Source organism: Mytilus trossulus, chromosome 11, assembly GCF_036588685.1.
Source record: "Mytilus trossulus isolate FHL-02 chromosome 11, PNRI_Mtr1.1.1.hap1, whole genome shotgun sequence".
NCBI lineage: Eukaryota > Metazoa > Mollusca > Bivalvia > Mytilida > Mytilidae > Mytilus > Mytilus trossulus.
Genome location: NC_086383.1, coordinates 9012930 through 9033225, shown reverse-complemented (window position 1 = coordinate 9033225; position 20296 = coordinate 9012930). Strand labels below are relative to the sequence as shown.

The following is a 20296-nucleotide window of genomic DNA, read 5'->3' as shown; positions in this document are numbered from 1 at the left end:
TTTAATTTAAATTATGCATGTGATTTAAAATTATGCAACAACAATAGCCCTCCATATGCAGACAGACATAGAAAGAATCCCATGAGTTTCAAATTAATCAATGAAGCGGGGAATCACTCAATCTGATACCCCTTGAAATCAGGAAAACTACACGCATGTGGGGTCTCACTAATTAGCAACAAAAAGCGTCAAGAAGCGACAAGAAGAAAAATAATAAGTGACAAAAAGCAACAAGAAGCTATTTAGCGACAAGAATACATTTTGTTATCACATACATTAAAAAAAAAATTAAGATTATATTGAAAGATGAAGAAATAAAAAAAAATCGATGAAGAGATTGTGTACTTTTTATTATCATATTGATAGATGTAGAAATTAAACATGTGTAAGAGCAAAGGAAATGTAAACGCTATAAAATGAAAATAAAAACAAAGATTTGTCACCTTCCTTTTGAAGGATTTAATAAAACAAAAACATGAAATATTATTTCCTTCCTAACTGTACAATTAATTTTTCCTGATATGACCAACATTAGCTGTGGCTTCACTCTAAGGTAATACACAATTAAGAGCAACAAATGAAATTAATGAGATTTCTAGGTGCGTGTCCTTTGTTTTAATGCAACAATAACATCCATTAACACCTTCATCAATTACACGCACCAGAATATAAAATTATTGTACCGAATAGTGAACACCTGTTGAAAACTCAAGATTGTCATCAGTTTCCTTTAATCTTCAATCTATATGCATAAACATGATAAATATCGTTAAATGAGACAATACACTAAATAAAATGATGAAAAATATTCACATTTTAATTATGTTTTCCTCTTGTTTGATTTCAGTTCTTAATTTGTATTTCACAATTTGTGTATGAATTTTCTGGACAAAACATGGTTTAAATAACAAATAAAAAGACAAAATATACTTCCTGTGATACCTTATAAAATATCATGTAAATAAATGTAGCAACTGAATTAGATTTACAAGTTTCATTTTCCCCCCTATCAAAATTAACTTTCCTGTCGTTGAAATTGTTTTCTTTTGCATATTTTTTTAATATTTATTTCGAATAAGTAATATAAATAAAAAAATGTTTTCTTGTCGCTAAATAGTTTCTTGTTGCTAATATTATTCTTCTTGTCGCTTCTTGACGCTTTTTGTCTCTACAATTCTTTTTGTCTCTAATTAGTGAGACCACGCATGGACATTAATACATAAACAAACCGCGACTTGCGATTTGGAACAAGACCGTTTATTAAATGATATGATGAATGGTTCTCCATTTCTTTATGAGAGTACAGTATCAAATATCAGTTTCATAACGGTAAAATATAGAAATACTCCACTTCAGTTCTTGTGACAGAAATAGAATTACCGATCAGGCTTTCAGAGAACTCTCGCAAGTTATCAAAATTTGGGAATTCCCTCTGACGTGTTTCTAAATTTATAAAAACACTAAATATAAATACTGTTTAATTCTGATTTTCCGTATTGTTAAAACACGCATGTAAGTCAAGGAAAATATCATACATGAAGATTATGAGTAAAACATTACAGGAAAGTTGTTTATGTTCAATTGTTATGCTTGTTTTTACCTTTTAAAGCAAGACAATCATAAGAATCTGAGATGTTGCCGAATGTTTAGAATAAAACGAATGACGTGAGGGAGTGTGTCATAGGGTCAATGGTAAAAGTCTACAGATTGCTTGACAGCAATCGTATCCCAAAAACTACGGAAAAATTGTAATGGTTGGCATCTATGGTGTAGAAACCAGCAAATATTTGATTATCACAACCCACAGCTATGTACATAAACTGCTATACAAGTAATTACAGAAACAGGAACCAGGCCAGTGTTGCACCATACAGCCTTCAACAATGAGAAAAACCCATACCCATATTAAGCTATAACAACTTATTGTCGGATATTTATCTTTAATAAAGATCAAATTTAAAACTAGTTTTATACGAGGAAAAATCTTAACCCCATTTTAAGCTATAACAACTTAAAACTAGTTGTCAGAGCTTTATCTTTAATGAATTTAATTTAATGCACATTAAAGATAAAGCTCTGACAACTAGTTTTAAGTTGTTATAGCTTAAAATGGGGTTCAGATTTCTCCTTGTATAAAACTAGTTTAAAATTTGATCTTCATTAAAGATAAAGATCCGACAATAAGTTGTTATAGCTTAATATGGGTATGGGTTTTTCTCATTGTTGAAGGCTGTATGGTGCAACAGAAGAAACTACATTTATGCTTTTACTATAAGAGGTTTAACAAAACAGCTTTGTGAAGTTTTTTCTTATTTATTAAAAGTCTGTTGTAGGAGTCTTTTCTTTGTTTAATCAAACAAACCTACAAAGAGAAAATACAATTTGATTACTGTTATGTTAAGTAAACCTTTGAATAATATATAAAAGTGTTGATTAAAACTAAATGTTAGATCCCAGAAAAAACAAAAAACTGCCACAATAAAATAAATCATTTGAAAAATTTAGTTGGTTAACAGTTATCCTTCCAAAATATGAACAAGTTATCTTATCTTCTTCACTTCCAATGAGATTTGTAGAAATGATACTTACCAAAACCCATGTCGTCATCAGACCCATCAGATTCCTCCTTCTTTTCTTCTTTCTTCTTCTTGTCAGCTAAAAAAAATCAGATAAAAGAATCAAAAGGAAGTATCATTACAGACTACATACATGCAAGTTGGTGCCTGTTAAAAATGTTTTAAACAGCTGCATTTGTTCAGGATCCTGTTGATCCAAGGTTGTCATGGTTCGCAAATGTTTCTGTTTTTTTGGTTGTTTTCCCCCCCTGTTTGAATGGTTTTACAATAGTCACTTTGGGACCCTTTTTAACTTGCTGTTTTGGTGTGAGACAATGGTCCTTTTTGAAGGCTGTACTTTACCGATAATTGTGAACCTATTAAACATTGCGACTTGGCTCAGTACAACATCTTATTTTTATACACAACAAAATGTATGATAGAATTAACATTTTTTTTAAAATTATAACTGTTATATTACCTCCTTTGGCTGGTGCTGCTTCTGCAGCAGCTGCGACGGGTGCACCTGCAGCTGGGGCAGCTCCTACTCCACTACTGATGTTGGTTATCAGTTCTTTTACATTGACACTTTCCAATGCCTTGGAGAATAAACCTGTGAAAATATAGATGCGTTACTTCAGATCCATGCCAGGACTTATTTCTGAAGCAATCTTTAACAAATTTTAAAAGTCTGGAGTCCTAGTAAAACAATTATAATATAATTGTTTTACTAGGACTCAAATATAAAACAGCATTACATGTGTATTAAATATAGGGATTTTATTCTATTTTGACAAAATGAATGTACTTGGTAGTATTAAATACTGAAGCCAGGCCAAAGGATCAGGTTTCCACATGTTAAAGGACATCTAACATGCCATGCGTTGGCAAAATTAGGCTCAAGATTTCACACAACTCTTTAGACTGGTTTGCTCCAAAAAATATTAAAGTTGTATTCATTTAGTTAAAATAAATTGGTTATCGACTATTTTCTGGTGCTGATATAATCAGTAGAATCAGAGTCAAAAGTTGTGAGTAATAATTAATATGTGTATAACTGTACATTAAGCATTTATAGTTTTCATCTTATTTGAAACCCTTTATACAGAAGTCCATATCCATTAGACTATATAGGCAAAAAATTAACATTCTGAAATCATAATGCAAATAATATGTAGTCTTACCAGGCCAGTATGGCTCAACATTGACACTGGATGCTTTCAGGATGGTCTTCAATTTCTCTGCCTGAAAAACAGAAGATAGCTAAATTAAATTTTGTGCAAAAGTCTGATATACATGCACGTACAACTTAAATAATTTTTAAACCACTTGCTGCCGAAGGGACACATATGTACATGGTTAAATTTATGCATGCTTCTCGTCAATGCTGTATCTCTTTCAATTAAAAGACCGATGATTAAACAGTGTTATGTTTTTCTCCAATGGGTCCCAAATGTTACCGTCATATATCGTATAACGTTGTTGTTTTACATGTTAAGTCACAAACATCGAGCTGTTGTATTTTCCGGCATTTGAAATGCAACCGTGAAAAACGGTCGGCAGCAAGAGGGTTAAGCAACAAAACTGAAAAATATCATTTACATGGCAAATCTGAAAATTATATACAAAATAGAACCATAGAAATTATAACTCTTTAAGAAAAGAATTTTATGATAATATTTCAGTAGGTTGTAAAAATTTTGAAAAGTTAAGCACAAGTGCCAAATTTAATTGGCTTTTTATTCATGAAAAAATAGAGGTATTGAAAAATATTGCTTTTTATATTAATAAATGTTTGGAAATGAGAAAATTATCAATATAGTATACATGTAGATATTGTTTTATTAAAGATTTTGAGAATATTTTCCTGTTAATAACAGATATATTGTTATGCCTTTTTTATGTATATGACTGATCTGGTTGTAGATTAACATCTAAGAAATAGTTAAATTCATGTTTATGATTTGTGTCATTATTGTTTTATTATTGTAACAATCATAAAAATCATTGTAATAAATTGCTTTGCTCTTCATGGGCCCTTTAATTGGAATAAAAATATCTCATCTTTTAATAGGCATGCAAGGGACCTTTTTCGTCAAGATTTTAACAAATTCTTCCAAGACATGAAAATCTTCAAATACAAATCTGCAGTTTAAAAATTTACTTGATAAAGGTAGATTTATAGCTGGATAGTTGCCTACATCTTCAAAATTTAGATCTGCTGGTTGATCAGTCGTTGGGAATAGTTATTCTATGAGCTTGTATACGCATATTCCATTCTCCATATATATCATCGTGTAATGTGTTTTCGTACTAATAACAATTTTTACTGCTTACGGTTTTCACTGTTGAGTTTTTATTCAGGTGTTTACTCAATTTAAAAAGCATGTCCTGTAGATTGATTTCATGTATCTAGTTTTTTTGTCAAGGCTTACTACGATTTTTTACTGTTTCCGATTAGGCCAAAATAAATAATAGGTTTGTTTGCCCAAACGCTACCTACCCAGAAAAAAGCTGCCTACTCAAATTCTTTTATTGTCCTTCAAATTAATTTGAAGAAGTTTTTTTTTAATCAAATAGGCATGAAGACTTAGACATCTGATACTACAATTTCTTTAAAAAAAAGAAAAAAAAGAAAATGCCTACCTACCTACCCATTGTCTCAACCTTGGGTAGGGTTTGGGCAAATCAAAATATTTTTAAGTGTGGCCTTACTTTGCGATTTTTGTATGTCAAAAAAACGGTGTCATATGTTTTCGTATGAAATAAAAATTGGATCAGTACACGGGACAGGAAATGACTATAAAATCCGGAAATTAATATTTTCCAAAGTCGTGGTTCTGGTGATCGCGTGAATCATAAAAAAAGTTATTTAATACTTTTCAGTACTAAAAATTACTAGGATATAGTTTTGGGTTGGTGTTTCATGTACTGAAATTGTTAGATTTTGATTAGTTTCAGATTGACACCTGGTTTGTACAAAATACAATATTTTTCTAAAATAAAATGCAGTTTTCAAAATTTAGGATTAAATATAAAAAAAGTTAAGACTGTATTCATCTTCATGTGTCAAGGATGTATAAAAAGAAAATATTGAATAATTAGATTTTGAACAACCATTTTATACAAGAACCCTGTTAATTTTAAATCGCTGGTTTGTAATTAAAACGGCCAAAAAACATACGACAGTCGTATGTCTTGAAGATCAGATGTCTGACAGGCAAAAAACATATCTGGACTTTATTTTAACCCTTCAGAATTTTTTTCCACAACTATTCTAGTGATGCATATTTTTGACATAAAATAAAAATGGCTAAATAGGTGTTTAAATAAATTTGTTCTAACGTCTTTAAAAAGCGGTTGAATATGTTTTAAATTTGTCAAACTGTAGTGGTGTTATTGTTCTAAATATAGAAACCGAAAAACACGCCACAATATATGCGTATGGAGATTTACTTTTAGTCGAGTAGCAAGTATCAAGTTATGAAAGGTGAGTATCGAGTTATAAGAAGTGAGTAGCGAGTAACAAAAAGCGAGTATCGAGTTATAAAAAGTGAGTAGCAAGTAACAAAAAGTGAGTAGCGAGTTATAAAAAGCGAGTATCGAGTTATAAAAGTGAGTAGCGAGTAACAAAAAGCAAGTATCGAGTTATAAAAAGTGAGTATCGAGTTATAAAAAGTGAGTAGCGAGTAACAAAAAGCGAGTATCGAGTTATAAAAAGTGAGTAGCGAGTAACAAAAAGCGAGTATCGAGTTATAAAAAGTGAGTAGCGAGTAACAAAAAGCGAGTATCGAGTTATAAAAAGTGAGTATCGAGTAACAAAAGCTATCATTTATATTTTGGGTTTTTCAACGAATGATCATCTCATGGTTTGTTTCCCTTTTCATTACTTACTAATTCTGAAGGCTTTCAATACAATTTGATACCATGCTATTTTATATGAATTCATTGCAAAGGATAGTCGTTTTACTTTATTTATAAATCACTCTAAATCAGGATAAATGTTTTTATTTCGTCATCTAACCTGATTATTTGTTTATAGTTTGCTTAGTATCGACCCGATGAGTTAAAACTTAAAAGCTGTTCTCTTCAGAGTTTTACTTGGTTGTTCTTATGTTGTGCTGTACCGGTAATGCCACTGTCCTATGTTAGAGGAAAGGGACAGATCCTACACATACTTTTAACCTCCCTAAATATATAAACGGTTTCCTAACTTACCTGTTTCAAGTAAGAAATCTATGATTTTTGTTGTCTCTTGTTACTGTAATTCATATATACATGTTTTAACATTGATGATTTTGTATTTAAATCTGGGTGTTGTTTAATCTCATCTGAATTGTTTTACATGTGAAGTTGGGGGGTTACAGCTTACTTTGCGGCACACGCCAATGCTCCATGTTGAAGGCTGTACTGTGACCTATAATTGCTTACATTGAAGAGATTTTGTCATGGATGGAGATATGTCTCATTGCAACCAAAGAGCGGAGCAAGGGGTTTAACTGTTATGCTGTTTTGGGGCAAATTGATTCTTTGTTATCTGTTATTCTGAAAATATATTTGCTGTTAGCTTTTATTGTCTTATTCATTGTTAGCTGTTATTGGACTAGTAGGGTTTTTGTTATCTGTTTTTGTGATAATATATTTGCTGTTAACTGTTATTGAAAATTGGAATGTTAGCATTTTTTTTTGACAGCCCATATTTGGTAGAAATTGAAGACTGTTGAACATTGGGGTCTACCACTAGTAATATTGTGGTCCCGTATTCGGTGAAGGATTTCATTAACATAGATCTATATACCCATCACAGATCAACACATAAACATATTAATATCAGTGAGGTCAAAGGACAATTCCAGTATAATTCATGAGGATTATCCTTTGTAATAAAATTCATCTTTTATGAACGTGTAGCTTGTTGTTCGGTGTGAACCAAGGCTCCGTGTTGAAGGCTGTTTTTAGCTCACCTGGCCCAAAGGGCCAAGTGAGCTTTTCTCATCACTTGGCGTCCGGCGTCCGTCGTCGTTAACTTTTACAAAAATCTTCTCCTCTGAAACTGCTGGGCCAAATTAATCCAAACTTGGCCATAATCATCATTGGGGTATCTAGTTTTAAAATTGTGTCCGGTGACCCCGCCAACCAACCAAGATGGCCGCCACGGCTAAAAATAGAACATAGGGGTAAAATGCAGTTTTTGGCTTATAACTCAAAAACCAAAGCATTTAGAGCAAATCTGACGCGGGGTAAAAATGTTCATCAGGTCAAGATCTAACTGCCCTGAAATTTTCAGATGAATCGGACAACCTGTTGTTGGGTTGCTGCCCCTGAATTGGTAATTTTAGGGAAATTTTGCTGTTTTTTGTTATTATCTTGAATATTATTATAGATAGAGATAAACTGTAAACAGCAATAATGTTCAGCAAAGTAAAATCTACAAATAAGTCAACATAACCAAAATGGTCAGTTGACCACTTTAGGAGTTATTGTCCTTTATAGTCAATTTTTAACCATTTTTCGTAAATCTTGGTAATCTTTTACAAAAATCTTCTCCTCTGAAACTACCAGGCCAAATTTAAACAAACTTGGCCGCAATCATCATTGGGGTATCTAGTTTAAAAATTGTGTGGCGTGACCCAGCCAACCAACCAAGATGGCCCCCATGGCTAAAAATAGAACATAGGGGTAAAATGCAGTTTTTTGCTTATAACTCAAAAACCAAAGCATTTAGAGCAAACCTAACAGGGAGTAAAATTGTTAATCAGGTCAAGATCTATTTGCCATGAAATTTTCAGATGGATTGGACAAACTGCTGTTAGGTTGCTGCCCCTGAATTAGTCATTTTAAGGAAATTTTGCCGTTTTTTGTTATTATCTTGAATATTATTATAGATAGAGATAAACTGTAAAGGGAAACAATGTACAGCAAAGTAACACCTAAAAATAAGTCAACATGACCTAAATGGTCAATTGACCCCATAAGGAGTTATTGCCCTTTAGTCAATTTTTAACAATTTTCATAAAATTTGTAAATTTTAACTAACATTTTCCACTGAAGCTCTTAGGCCAAGTTCAATATAGATAGAATGATTGTACAGTACAGTTCAAGAGTACCAACTCTCCCACACCCTACACCGAGGAAAATGTCGGAGCCACTCCGACAAACTCCGATATTCCTCCCAAAATGTTGGGAGGAATTTGGGAGTAATCTCTCCCAAAATCAGGTAAATGTTTATTGTGATAACGAGCTCACTCTCTACACCAAATTAATTGCCCTTATCCTACTTTGATCTATACCGGCACAAGACTGAATGGGTAATTGGATTACCTGACAGGTAAAGGTTGAAGTAATAAAGAGTTATATTTCCGGTCTACTGTACCAGTTTAAGTGTCAAACAGGTGTATAATTTTAAATGTCTTTTATACTAATTAAATTTCATTTGTGGTAATAAAAACTAAAGTCAAAATATTTTCGTATTTTTTGTCAGCCCATCTAAAAATATCTTAACCTTAATGTACTTGCTTTAAAAAAAAAACGATTATAAAATATAGCGGAATATGTGAAAAACAAAATATTCTACTTCAAAGTTAGTCTTTATTTAAAAATTATAAGTCTAAAAGTTTTATATATGCAAGTAAAAAGGAAAATTTATTCACCATTCATTAGACAAAATGATTGCCCCGTATTAATTGTGTAAATCTACGGCATTTTCTTTTTACGATTATCTAATTGCTGGAATGAATAAAAGATTTAAAAGCAAAATGTTGTTGTTAATTCTTTCAATTGTATTTAAGTTTTATAAAAAATGAAAACTACTTAATTTTGACCTCGATGTCTCCACCAGTAAATTAATATTTTATTTACGAAATGAGCATACTTGTGTAAAAATAACCTGTAACTTTCGCTAAATTAATCTGAGCAGTTAAATAAAATTACGTGTTTGAAAGTTTTGTATATTCAAGTTAAAAGGAAAATATTATTCACCATTCGTTATGCTTAACAATTACGGCATTTTCGTTTTACGATTTGTTGGCAGTACAGCAGAATAATAATACATTTCCGTTACAACAGGAATACTTCCAGCTGCATTAATTCGTCTTTGTTTAATATTAACTTTCGCACAATGAATGTAAATTTGTGTATTTTCAACAAAAGATTTTAAAAACAATTATTTGCCGTGCGAAGACAATTCCACGATACACATCTCAGTTATCAACAGTTTGGGTTGAACTTGAACTTGACTTACTTAACAATGTTAAATGCTAACCAGATGCTCCGCAGGGCGTAGCTTTATACGACCGCAGAGGTTGAACCCTGAACAGTTGGGGCAAGTATGGACACAACATTCAAGCTGGATTCCGCTCTAAATTTGGATTGTGATTAAATAGTTGACACAGCATAGGTTTCTGACACAGAATGAATGTATTCAAATGAACTTAAAATTTTTGTTTTCTCTTAGAGCAATTCACTATGCTGTTGAATATTAATCCTCTCAAAAAAATGTTTGAAGAAATTTTCTTTTTATTTATGAAATTTCAAATGAGAAAAATTGAACCCAATTTTTTAATCACATCCCCCTTTCCCTTATTCCAAAACTAATTTCAATTAAAATATTCTAATGGAGTTTGCAACAATTACTACTCATTTAAATACATCATAAAATATTAAGATGTAAAAAAACTGCTTGTTATCACTGAATGGTAAAGATTATTTAAATTTATCAGTTGGTAGTAAAAAGTGAATATACAATGTATATTGTATATAACAAAGATTTAAGTTGATTCTGGACAAAGAAAGATAACTCCAATTAAAAAAAATTCTTGCAGATATTTCTTGCTTACTTTACTGGACAAAGAAAGATAATTTTAATTAAAAAAAAATTTGCTATTTCACAATATTGTGAAATTAGATATTTCTTGCCATTGCACAATACTTAATATAATAATTTTAGATCCTGATTTGGACCAACTTGAAAACTGGGCCCATAATCAAAAATCTAAGTACATGTTTAGATTCAGCATATCAAAGAGGCCCAAGAATTTGATTTTTGTTAAAATCAAACTTAGTTTAATTTTGGACCCTTTGCACTTTAATTTAGACCAATTTTAAAACTGGACCAAAAATTAAGAATCTACATACACAGTTAGATTTGGCATATCAAAGAACCCCAATTATTCAATTTTTGATGAAATCAAACAATGTTTAATTTTGGACCTCGATTTGGGCCAACTTGAAAACTGGGCCAATAATCAAAAATCTAAGTACATTTTTAGATTCAGCATATCAAAGAACCCCAAGGTTTCAATTTTTGTTAAAATCAAACTAAGTTTAATTTTGGACCCTTTGGACCTTAATGTAGACCAATTTGAAAACGGGACCAAAAATTAAGAACCTACATACACAGTTAGATTCGGCATATTAAAGAACCCCAATTATTCAATTTTGATGAAATCAAACAAAGTTCAATTTTGGACCCTTTGGGCCTCTTTTTCCTTAACTGTTGGGACCAAAACTCCCAAAATCAATACCAACCTTCCTTTTGTGGTCATAAACATTGTGTTTAAATTTCATTGATTTCTATTTACTTTAACTAAAGTTATTGTGCGAAAACCAAGAATAATGCTTATTTGGGCCCTTTTTTTGCCCCTAATTCCTAAAGTGTTGAAACCAAAACTCCCAAAATCAATCCCAACCTTTCTTTTGTGGTCATAAACCTTGTGTCAAAATTTCATAGATTTCTATTAACTTAAACTAAAGTTATAGTGCGAAAACCAAGAAATTGCTTATTTGGGCCCTTTTTGGCCCCTAATTCCTAAAATGTTGGGACCAAAACTCCCAAAATCAATACCAGCCTTCCTTTTATGGTCATAAACCTTGTGTTAAAATTTCATAAATTTCTATTCACTTTTACTAAAGTTAGAGTGCGAAAACTAAAAGTATTCGGACGACGACGACGACGACGCCAACGTGATAGCAATATACGACGAAATTTTTTTCAAAATTTGCGGTCGTATAAAAATAGTTAACATCAATGTTATCCACAGCACGAGTTTTTTAAAGGGCGGGAAAAAATATCGCGTACTAGTAAACTCAGGTGACCTTTCTGGCCGACCGTGGGAAAGTCCATTCAAGGTTTCTAAAGTTGCAGAACGACATTTTTGTGCAATCGTATTGATGCTCCAGAAGGTCCTTTTACAATTGATTTATCGGGAAAATATAATTCTTATCCGAATAAACGTGAACACATTTTTAACTATTTGAATTTTAATGTTTTATCTTTCAAAAAAGAAAGTACATTATTTATATGTCCATGGTCAATAATATAGATTTACAGTTGGTGATGTATTAATTGAAATTACGATGGAAATTGTCCGGGGTGACTGATTGTATTCAAATGACAATAATCATGATAATACGATAAAGAAATGCCAATTGTAGGCGGTTGGGAAATTTTGAAAATAAAATGATGACTGATTTAACTGGAATAGAATATTATGATGGGCAATTATGAGGTTTGATAAATTTTATTAATAATTAAAGGATTAGTGACCTATCGGATAGCGATAAGCGGATTACTTATCATCACAACTTTTAACATCTTTTGTAAACGTAAAATGATTGAGCGTCATAAACTTGTCAAACACCGGTAGAATTATAGTACATTTATAATATAATTAATGTGAAAATATTTTTCACTTTCCAAATTCAAATGACGAAATTGATATAAATACTTTCGTCAATTTGAAAACCGTTCCGTAAAATGCGAAAATGACGAGCTCTATCAATATCACTTGAAATTATTTCCTTTGTCAACAGAGTTGTCATTTAACAGTTTCTGTTCGTAATTTGAATTATTCAAGTCTGTATAAATGTACCGAGGTGGTGAAACATCATATTTTACATTGCTCAATAAATTAAGTTTACTTGATAATCCGATGAATCGGGTTACCGAAAAAAAACATGATTTTATTAGCCAGTTGATTTTTTAATAATGAACAATTAATGCGCTGATATTGCTTATTGAATAAGTTATAAAAGAAACTAAATGTGGCAAAATCGTCCTTGCTGAAAGAACACAATGTATGACCTGACCGGACTGTAATAGAAACACAAAATAACAATTTTCTTCATACTTTTTCGTATGTACGTTCTATTTTAAAGATAACGGCATAAGACACAATAATTATCTTATTCTAAATGATATTGTCACATCTTTATCTGTCAAAGAAAGGAAAACATTTGTTCAATTTATAATACCGTGATTTTAAAGCACACCTGTGCAACCAAGATCGATTAAATGTTCAAAGGTAAATTATCTGGGTAATCCAATTATGTTGTCACGCGTCGTTAATTTGAAGTACATCCGATGGGCAATAAACCAATTAACAGCCACGCGGTGTTGGGAGAGAATCTTTGGAGGATTTTAGGAGTGAAATCCGCGGTACTCGGTGTGATTCCGAGAAAATCGGAAATCGGAGAAAAAAGTTATCGAATCGATATTTTTGAACAGTACTGTAAGCAGCAATAATGTTCAGTAAAGTAAGATATACAAACACATCACCATCACCAAAACACAATTTTGTCATGAATTCAAATGCGTCCTTTGTTTAATATTCACATAGACCAAGGTGAGCGACACAGGCTCTTTGGAGCCTCTAGTTTTTTTTACCTACAATGATTTACCTTTATAAATTGTTACTTGGATGGAGAGTCTGTCTCATTGCACTCATATACCACATTTTCCTATATCTATGTATTTAGAATCATTTTTTTTGTCTGGGGATAATGTTCCTTGTTTCCCGTACGTACATATTAACTTCGAGCATTTCTTTATATGACAAAAAGGAAAATATATGGCCAGGGATATCTGATGAGGATCTCAATTAAGAACTACATGTAGGTCCTTACTACCAATATTAATATGCATTTTTTAACAAAACTAATACAGATATAGTGTATGTTTCCTGGATTATTGCTTAACGTTTTGATAAATATTCCCATAATTAGCTAATTTGTAAATTTATTCATAAAAATACAAAGTGTAATTAAAAACCAATTGTTCAGAGAACAATTGAAAGTCTTTCCACACCAAAGAAATTTTCATAAGAAGATAGTTTTTGATATTGATGCGATAAATGATGGTTTGATTATCTTTTTGAGTGATATAAGGGAGATAATATGCTACTTCCGGTAAAATGAATGTCACATCCGGTCTCATATGATAGCTTCTTTCACACTGATTCCAATCAAAGAGCAGAATGCTCTGAGGGATACGATTGCCATAGTTTTCATTGACACATGTATAGCAGTGCTGCCAAATTTTCATTAAACAAATGCATGAGATTTGGCCAAAATTCAAAAGATCAAAGAGGAAAGAAATAGATCCAAGAATACTGTTGCAAAAAAAGCATGAACATGCGCGAGTCTCGAGCATTTTTGGCCGGTAACCCTGGTACAGCTGGATAGTATTATTCTCTAAACTAATTCAACTGCACATGCAAAATGTAACAATCTGAATAGTCACTCAACTTAAAGAATAGCCAATCCCCGTTACAAGTGTATGAGCCATGTACTTATTGTGTTTTACCGAATTATAGTTATCCTGTACCATTGTAAACTCGTACCATTAAAAAAAAACTTGTACCAATGCAAACTCGTACCATTGATAACTCGTACCAACTTATTTAAATGCATTTAAATGGTGTTAAATGATGAATATACATGATATACGTTACTTTCACCCAATACCTCTTAAGTCTGTAAAATGTATATAATTTGAAAGTACAATGACCAATTTGTAGCTTATGTTCCTTGTATATTGGATAGAAAATACTGTGGCAGATGTAGATAATTAAGGTATATACAGTTTCACCCGAAGAAAATTTTTCATGAATAATCAAATCTTAGCAGTTAGTCAAAATGATTGCCAAAATTATTTTAACTGTCTATAAATAAATGTAACAATGAAATTTAACTGATTCCTGTTTAGGGGGTCCGCATTTTCCCCGCAAAAAAAGCACATGGCTTTCAACAATTGTAAACATAGCATTCAATTTGTGATCATGGATTACAGCTTTAATTAACTTAAATTGGATATATACATATTCAACATGTTCAATTTATTAAGGTACAGTTAAAGCAATGTTTTAACTTTCCTCTGGATTAAGTTCTACAGTGTCGGATCCAGAACTTTTCCTAAGGGGGAGCCCACTGACTGACCTAAGAGGGGGTCCGCTCCAGTCATGCTTCAATGATTCCCTTCATTATCAACCAAGTTTTTTCCACAAAAAAAGGGGGGGCTGGATCCGCCTATGTTCTAGTTTGAAAGATCAGTTAAAACATTAATGCTTTAAAACATTCTTTATTTTTGTCTAAGTTTTCATTTAACTCCTGTGTAAAATTCAAGTAATTCAACTTTATTTCTATTAAGTTTACAAACAGAAACCCATAAAACATCATATTTTTTATATATTTTTCTGAATGTTACGACTTCCCCGGCAGTAGTACAAGTTAACTTTTTTGGTTCCAATGCCGTGGTACGAGTTAACTTGCTTCCGTATCTTATCACCGTAATTCTAGGAGGAACCCTAAACTGGACCCCTATTGTGTTCACTTATCGCTACACTGACCTTCGGTGCGAAGCTATATATAGAACGGCGGACCAGTTTAGGAGGAACCCCATTTCTTACTCTTTAATTATTGAAGTTCCTTTGGGTCAGAGGGCATGACTCCTTTCCGTACACACTCCTCTGTTTACATTGAGATCGTTCTTAATATAATACGACGTTTACCGGCATTAACGAGTTAATTCTTCTTGACGAATACTTCGAAAAGGGAGACAACTCGAAACGATAACATGGAAGATTCCATTTCTGCTGAAGGGGTGTTAAAGGTAATATTTACGATGAAACATTTATTTTAATATAAATTATGCATGTGATTTAAAATTATGCAACAACAATAGCCCTCCATATGCAGACAGACATAGAAAGAATCCCATGAGTTTCAAATTAATCAATGAAGCGGGGAATCACTCAATCTGATACCCCTTGAATTCAGGAAAACTACACGCATGTGGGGTCTCACTAATTAGCGACAAAAAGCGTCAAGAAGCGACAAGAAGAAAAATAATAAGTGACAAAAAGCAACAAGAAGCTATTTAGCGACAAGAATACATTTTGTTATCACATACATTAAAATGTTTTTTTAAATAGGATTATATTGAAAGATGAAGAAATAAAAAAAAATCGATGAAGAGATTGTGTACTTTTTATTATCATATTGATAGATGTAGAAATTAAACATGTGTAAGAGCAAAGGAAATGTAAACGCTATAAAATGAAAATAAAAACAAAGATTTGTCACCTTCCTTTTGAAGGATTTAATAAAACAAAAACATGAAATATTATTTCCTTCCTAACTGTACAATTAATTTTTCCTGATAGGACCAACATTAGCTGTGGCTTCACTCTAAGGTAATACACAATTAAGAGCAACAAATCAGATTAACTAGGTGCGTGTCCTTTGTTTTATTGCAACAATAACATCCATTAACACCTTCATCAATTACACGCACCAGAATATAAAATTATTGTACCGAATAGTGAACACCTGTTGAAAACTCAAGATTGTCATCATTTTCTTTTAATCTTCAATCTATATGCATAAACATGATAAATATCTTTAAATGAGACAATACACTAAATAAAATGATGAAAAATATTCACATTTTAATTATGTTTTCCTCTTGTTTGATTTCAGTTCTTAATTTGTATTTCACAATTTGTGTATGTATTTACTGGACAATTATGCACAAATAATGCATTTTGCAAGTTAATTATATATTGTACAAAAATGGTTTTAAAAACAAATAAAAAGACAAAATATACTTCCTGTGATACCTTATAAAATATCATGCAAATAAATGTAGCAACTGAATTAGATTTACAAGTTACATTTTTCCCCCTATCAAAATGAACTTTCCTGTCGTTGAAATTGTTTTCTTTTGCATATTTTTTTAATATTTATTTCGAATAAGTAATATAAATAAAAAATGTGTTCTTGTCGCTAAATAGTTTCTTGATGCTAATATTATTCTTCTTGTCGCTTCTTGGCGCTTTTTGTCTCTACAATTCTTTTTGTCTCTAATTAGTGAGACCACGCATGGACATTAATACATAAACAAACCGCGACTTGCGATTTGGAACAAGAACGTTTATTAAATGATATGATGAATGGTTCTCCATTTCTTTATGAGAGTACAGTATCAAATATCAGTTTCATAACGGTAAAATATAGAAATACTCCACTTCAGTTCTTGTGACAGAAATATAATTATCGATCGGCTTTCAGAGAACTCTCGCAAGTTATCAAAATTTGGGAATTCCCTCTGACGTGTTTCTAAATTTATAAAAACACTAAATATAAATACTGTTTAATTCTGATTTTCCGTATTGTTAAAAACACGCATATAAGTCAAGGAAAATATCACACATGAAGATTATGAGTAAAACATTACAGGAAAGTTGTTTATGTTCAATTGTTTTGCTTGTTTTTACCTTTTAAAGCAAGACAATCATAAGAATCTGAGATGTTGCCGAATGTTTAGAATAAAACGAATGACGTGAGGGAGTGTGTCATAGGGTCAATGGTAAAAGTCTACAGATTGCTTGACAGCAATCGTATCCCAAAAATATATAGTTTCTATATACTTTTGTATGTAGAATTGGAGATAATTGGGCACTTCCGGTTTGTTGGAAGTCATTTTTAGTCTTCAGTTATCTGTTTTGTGTATCTATATGACAAAATATATGGATTCTGGGTACTTTTAGGTGAAAAAATTGCAAAAATAGCTACTTCCGGTTTTCTAAAGGTCACTTCCGGTAGCAATTTTTCAAGGTCATTTGTCACTTAACCTTTTGTATGAGGTCAAATGTCTTTATAATGAACTTAATTGAAGTTATAATCAAATAACCTGATATCAAGACATTTCAGGGGCAACAACTCCTATAAGATGCCATTAAATTGTACAAGACTAAATGTAGCATATCTTCATTACAATAAAGCTGACATTTTGCACTTGTTCTTTAATATGTATCTTTCAAAGTGTCGGAAAAAATGCAAAAACAAGCAAAAGTCACAATTGAGAACTTGACCTTTGACCTTGACCTCATTTTCTAAGTTAGGACCTAGGGGACTCAAATAAAAACATTCCAGAGTTATACGGTTAACTGTTTATGAGTTAAATAAACATACCGACAAATTTATTTTGTAAAGGTAGATAACTCCTACAAAATTTCATCGAATCGCTCCGATCCAAATACGCCAAAAATTACTGAGGATGTAACGAACAATTTGTTAAAAGAATTTTGTCGCTATCTTGTTTTGTTACGAAGGAGATGCACACAGAGTGTAAACAGTGAAAAGGGAGATAACTCTTACATAGAAAATGGTTCAGCTTAGCAGGGTGAAATTCAAAAGCGCATAAACTATACGATACCATATGAGAAATATCTAAGCGACATATTGCGAAACAAACATTTATCGCAAGAACAAAATTTGGCGGAAGAAAAAAAAAAAAAAAATAATAATCAGAAGAAAAACAATAAGTCTTTCCACAGAAAAGTGGAAAGACTTAATTATGAAAAATCTTTTATTCAAACACCAATATACAAATTGAAATTAAAGCCTCAGTCCTCCCCGGAGTTATGTTGTTTTGTTTTCCAATACAAAGCACTAGCATGTCAAGAAGAATACTAATTAGACTTGTATTATTTTTAATTTTTGTTTCTTGTGTACAATTAGGAGTTGAGTATGGTGTTCATTAGCACTGAACTAGTTCATGTAGTATAGATATTTGTTTATGGCCCAGCTGAAGGACGCCTCCTGGTGTGGGAATTTCTCTCTGCATTGAAGACCTGTTTGTGACCTTCTGCTGTTGTCTGTTCTTTGGTCGGGTTGTTGCCTCTTTGACACATTCCCCATTTCCATTCTCAATTTTAATTCATCTCCAAACAAGCGTTATGGTATGGTTATAAAAATATTCTTTTACAATGGGACAAGTAATGAAATTCATCACCTATATCATTACTAGAGCAAAAATTACAGTCATAGGTTTTGAATCCTAAAATTACTATTTAAAGTTCCAATTGAGGATAACATATTATAAACCTTGTCATAAGTTTACAAATTCAAAATTTAATTTGAAAAGTAAAATTCTTTCCTTGTATCTAATTTCAGTTCCTTAATTGTAAAGAAAAGGTGTATTTTACAGATAGGTTTTCACTATTATTTTCATTATTTTTTTATACTAATTGGAAATTTCAAGCTTACGTACTATTTTAATAAAGATGTCTCTGTTTATAGTTTAATATAGACACATGATCATCTAGGGATAAAGTAGTTGGCTGTGACACAACGAAATGGGCGTAAGCAAACTTAAACACACATGGGGGTCTTGCACAGTCGTACTGCATTTATAAGAATGATATGTATTTTAGTATATTTCTTTAACATTAGTTCTTTCAAAATGGCAAACAAAATATATCAATTTAAATTAATGAATTAAAATGAATATCCTTTGCAATGGACTATGATGCGCTCATATAAAAATGATAAGTACCTTTTGTTACTCGCTACTCACTTTTTATAACGCGATACTCACTTTTTATAACTCGATACTCGCTTTTTGTTACTCGCTACTCACTTTTTATAACTCGATACTCGGTTTTTGTTACTCGCTACTCACTTTTTATAACTCGCTACTCACTTTTTGTTACTCGCTACTCACTTTTTATAACTCGCTACTCACTTTTTATAACTCGCTACTCACTTTTTGTTACTCGCTACTCACCTTTTATAACTCGCTACTCACTTTTTATAACTCGATACTCACTTTTTATAACTCGCTACTCACTTCTTGTTACTCGCTACTCGCTTTTTGTTACTCGATACTCACTTTTTATAGCTCGATACTCACTTTTTGTTACTCGATACTCGACAAAAAGAAATCCTCATGCGTATGCAGTTAAAAACCGAGAAAATGTGGTTGATACGAAAACATATGACACGACGATAAATATGAAAGGATGATACTGGCAGGGACAAAGTTTCACACTATAGTTGATCGCAACACCAACGAGAATGTTTGGATCTTTGGTTTACATGACAACAGAAACTTAACTGACAATATCTCAGATCCAATGTTGTACACTATCATATTAGCAAATAATTTCATGAATACACATGGGTTATGTCGACAATTTTATCATAATTACGAAATACGACGTATACCAGATTACAGACATAGTTTTTCTTTGGATATGACAATGGAAGAGGAAAGATTTTGTGATTGAATGAGCAAGAGTCATTATACACTCAAGAACAGTCGAACTCTGAATTGAAAGAAGAAAACGAAAGTAGATTTATAGCATAACACGTCGTCGCTCACCGTTACTGCTACTTCATCATCTGCCAAGATAAGAGCGGCATATACGCAGGCAAGTTCGTCTTTTGATGCCATTATTAGTTGTGTATTACAATTTATGGACGATGTCAAATAAAACAAAATGTAGGTCGCCGATTGGCCTTAGCTTTGAAAGAACACCACACTTTTGTTTTCAAGCAAATGTGAAAAGGACGGAAACGGAAGTAGAGTCTCAAACCTGAAAAAAGTTTTTGACTATTTTATCTAAGGGATTCATCAACCGAATGATATCAAAATATTTTGTTAAATGTATGTATGTGGG

At 31.9% G+C, this 20296-nt stretch overlaps 1 protein-coding gene across 1 annotated transcript; it reads right to left on the bottom strand.

The window, feature by feature from the left end:
• Window positions 1–2293: 2293 nt before the first annotated feature.
• Window positions 2294–20287, bottom strand: LOC134690709 (large ribosomal subunit protein P1-like). The gene is made up of 5 exons (XM_063550732.1): window positions 19999–20287; window positions 3740–3800; window positions 3037–3168; window positions 2590–2655; window positions 2294–2362 (listed from the first exon to the last, which is right to left on the bottom strand). Exons 1-5 carry the CDS (start codon window positions 20068–20070, stop codon window positions 2349–2351), a joined length of 345 nt encoding a protein of 114 aa, XP_063406802.1. The 5' UTR covers window positions 20071–20287; the 3' UTR covers window positions 2294–2348.
• Between the last annotated feature and the right edge of the window lie 9 nt (window positions 20288–20296).

Coding starts and splice junctions, on each gene's coding strand:
- LOC134690709 (XM_063550732.1), bottom strand. CDS start 20,070: ATGGCATCAAAAGACGAACTTGCCTGCGTATATGCCGCTCTTATCTTG. Junction 3,169..3,739: donor TGTTGAGCCATACTGGCCTG/GTAAGACTACAT, acceptor ATATTTTCACAG/GTTTATTCTCCAAGGCATTG. Junction 2,656..3,036: donor AGCAGCACCAGCCAAAGGAG/GTAATATAACAG, acceptor GATTTTTTTTAG/CTGACAAGAAGAAGAAAGAA.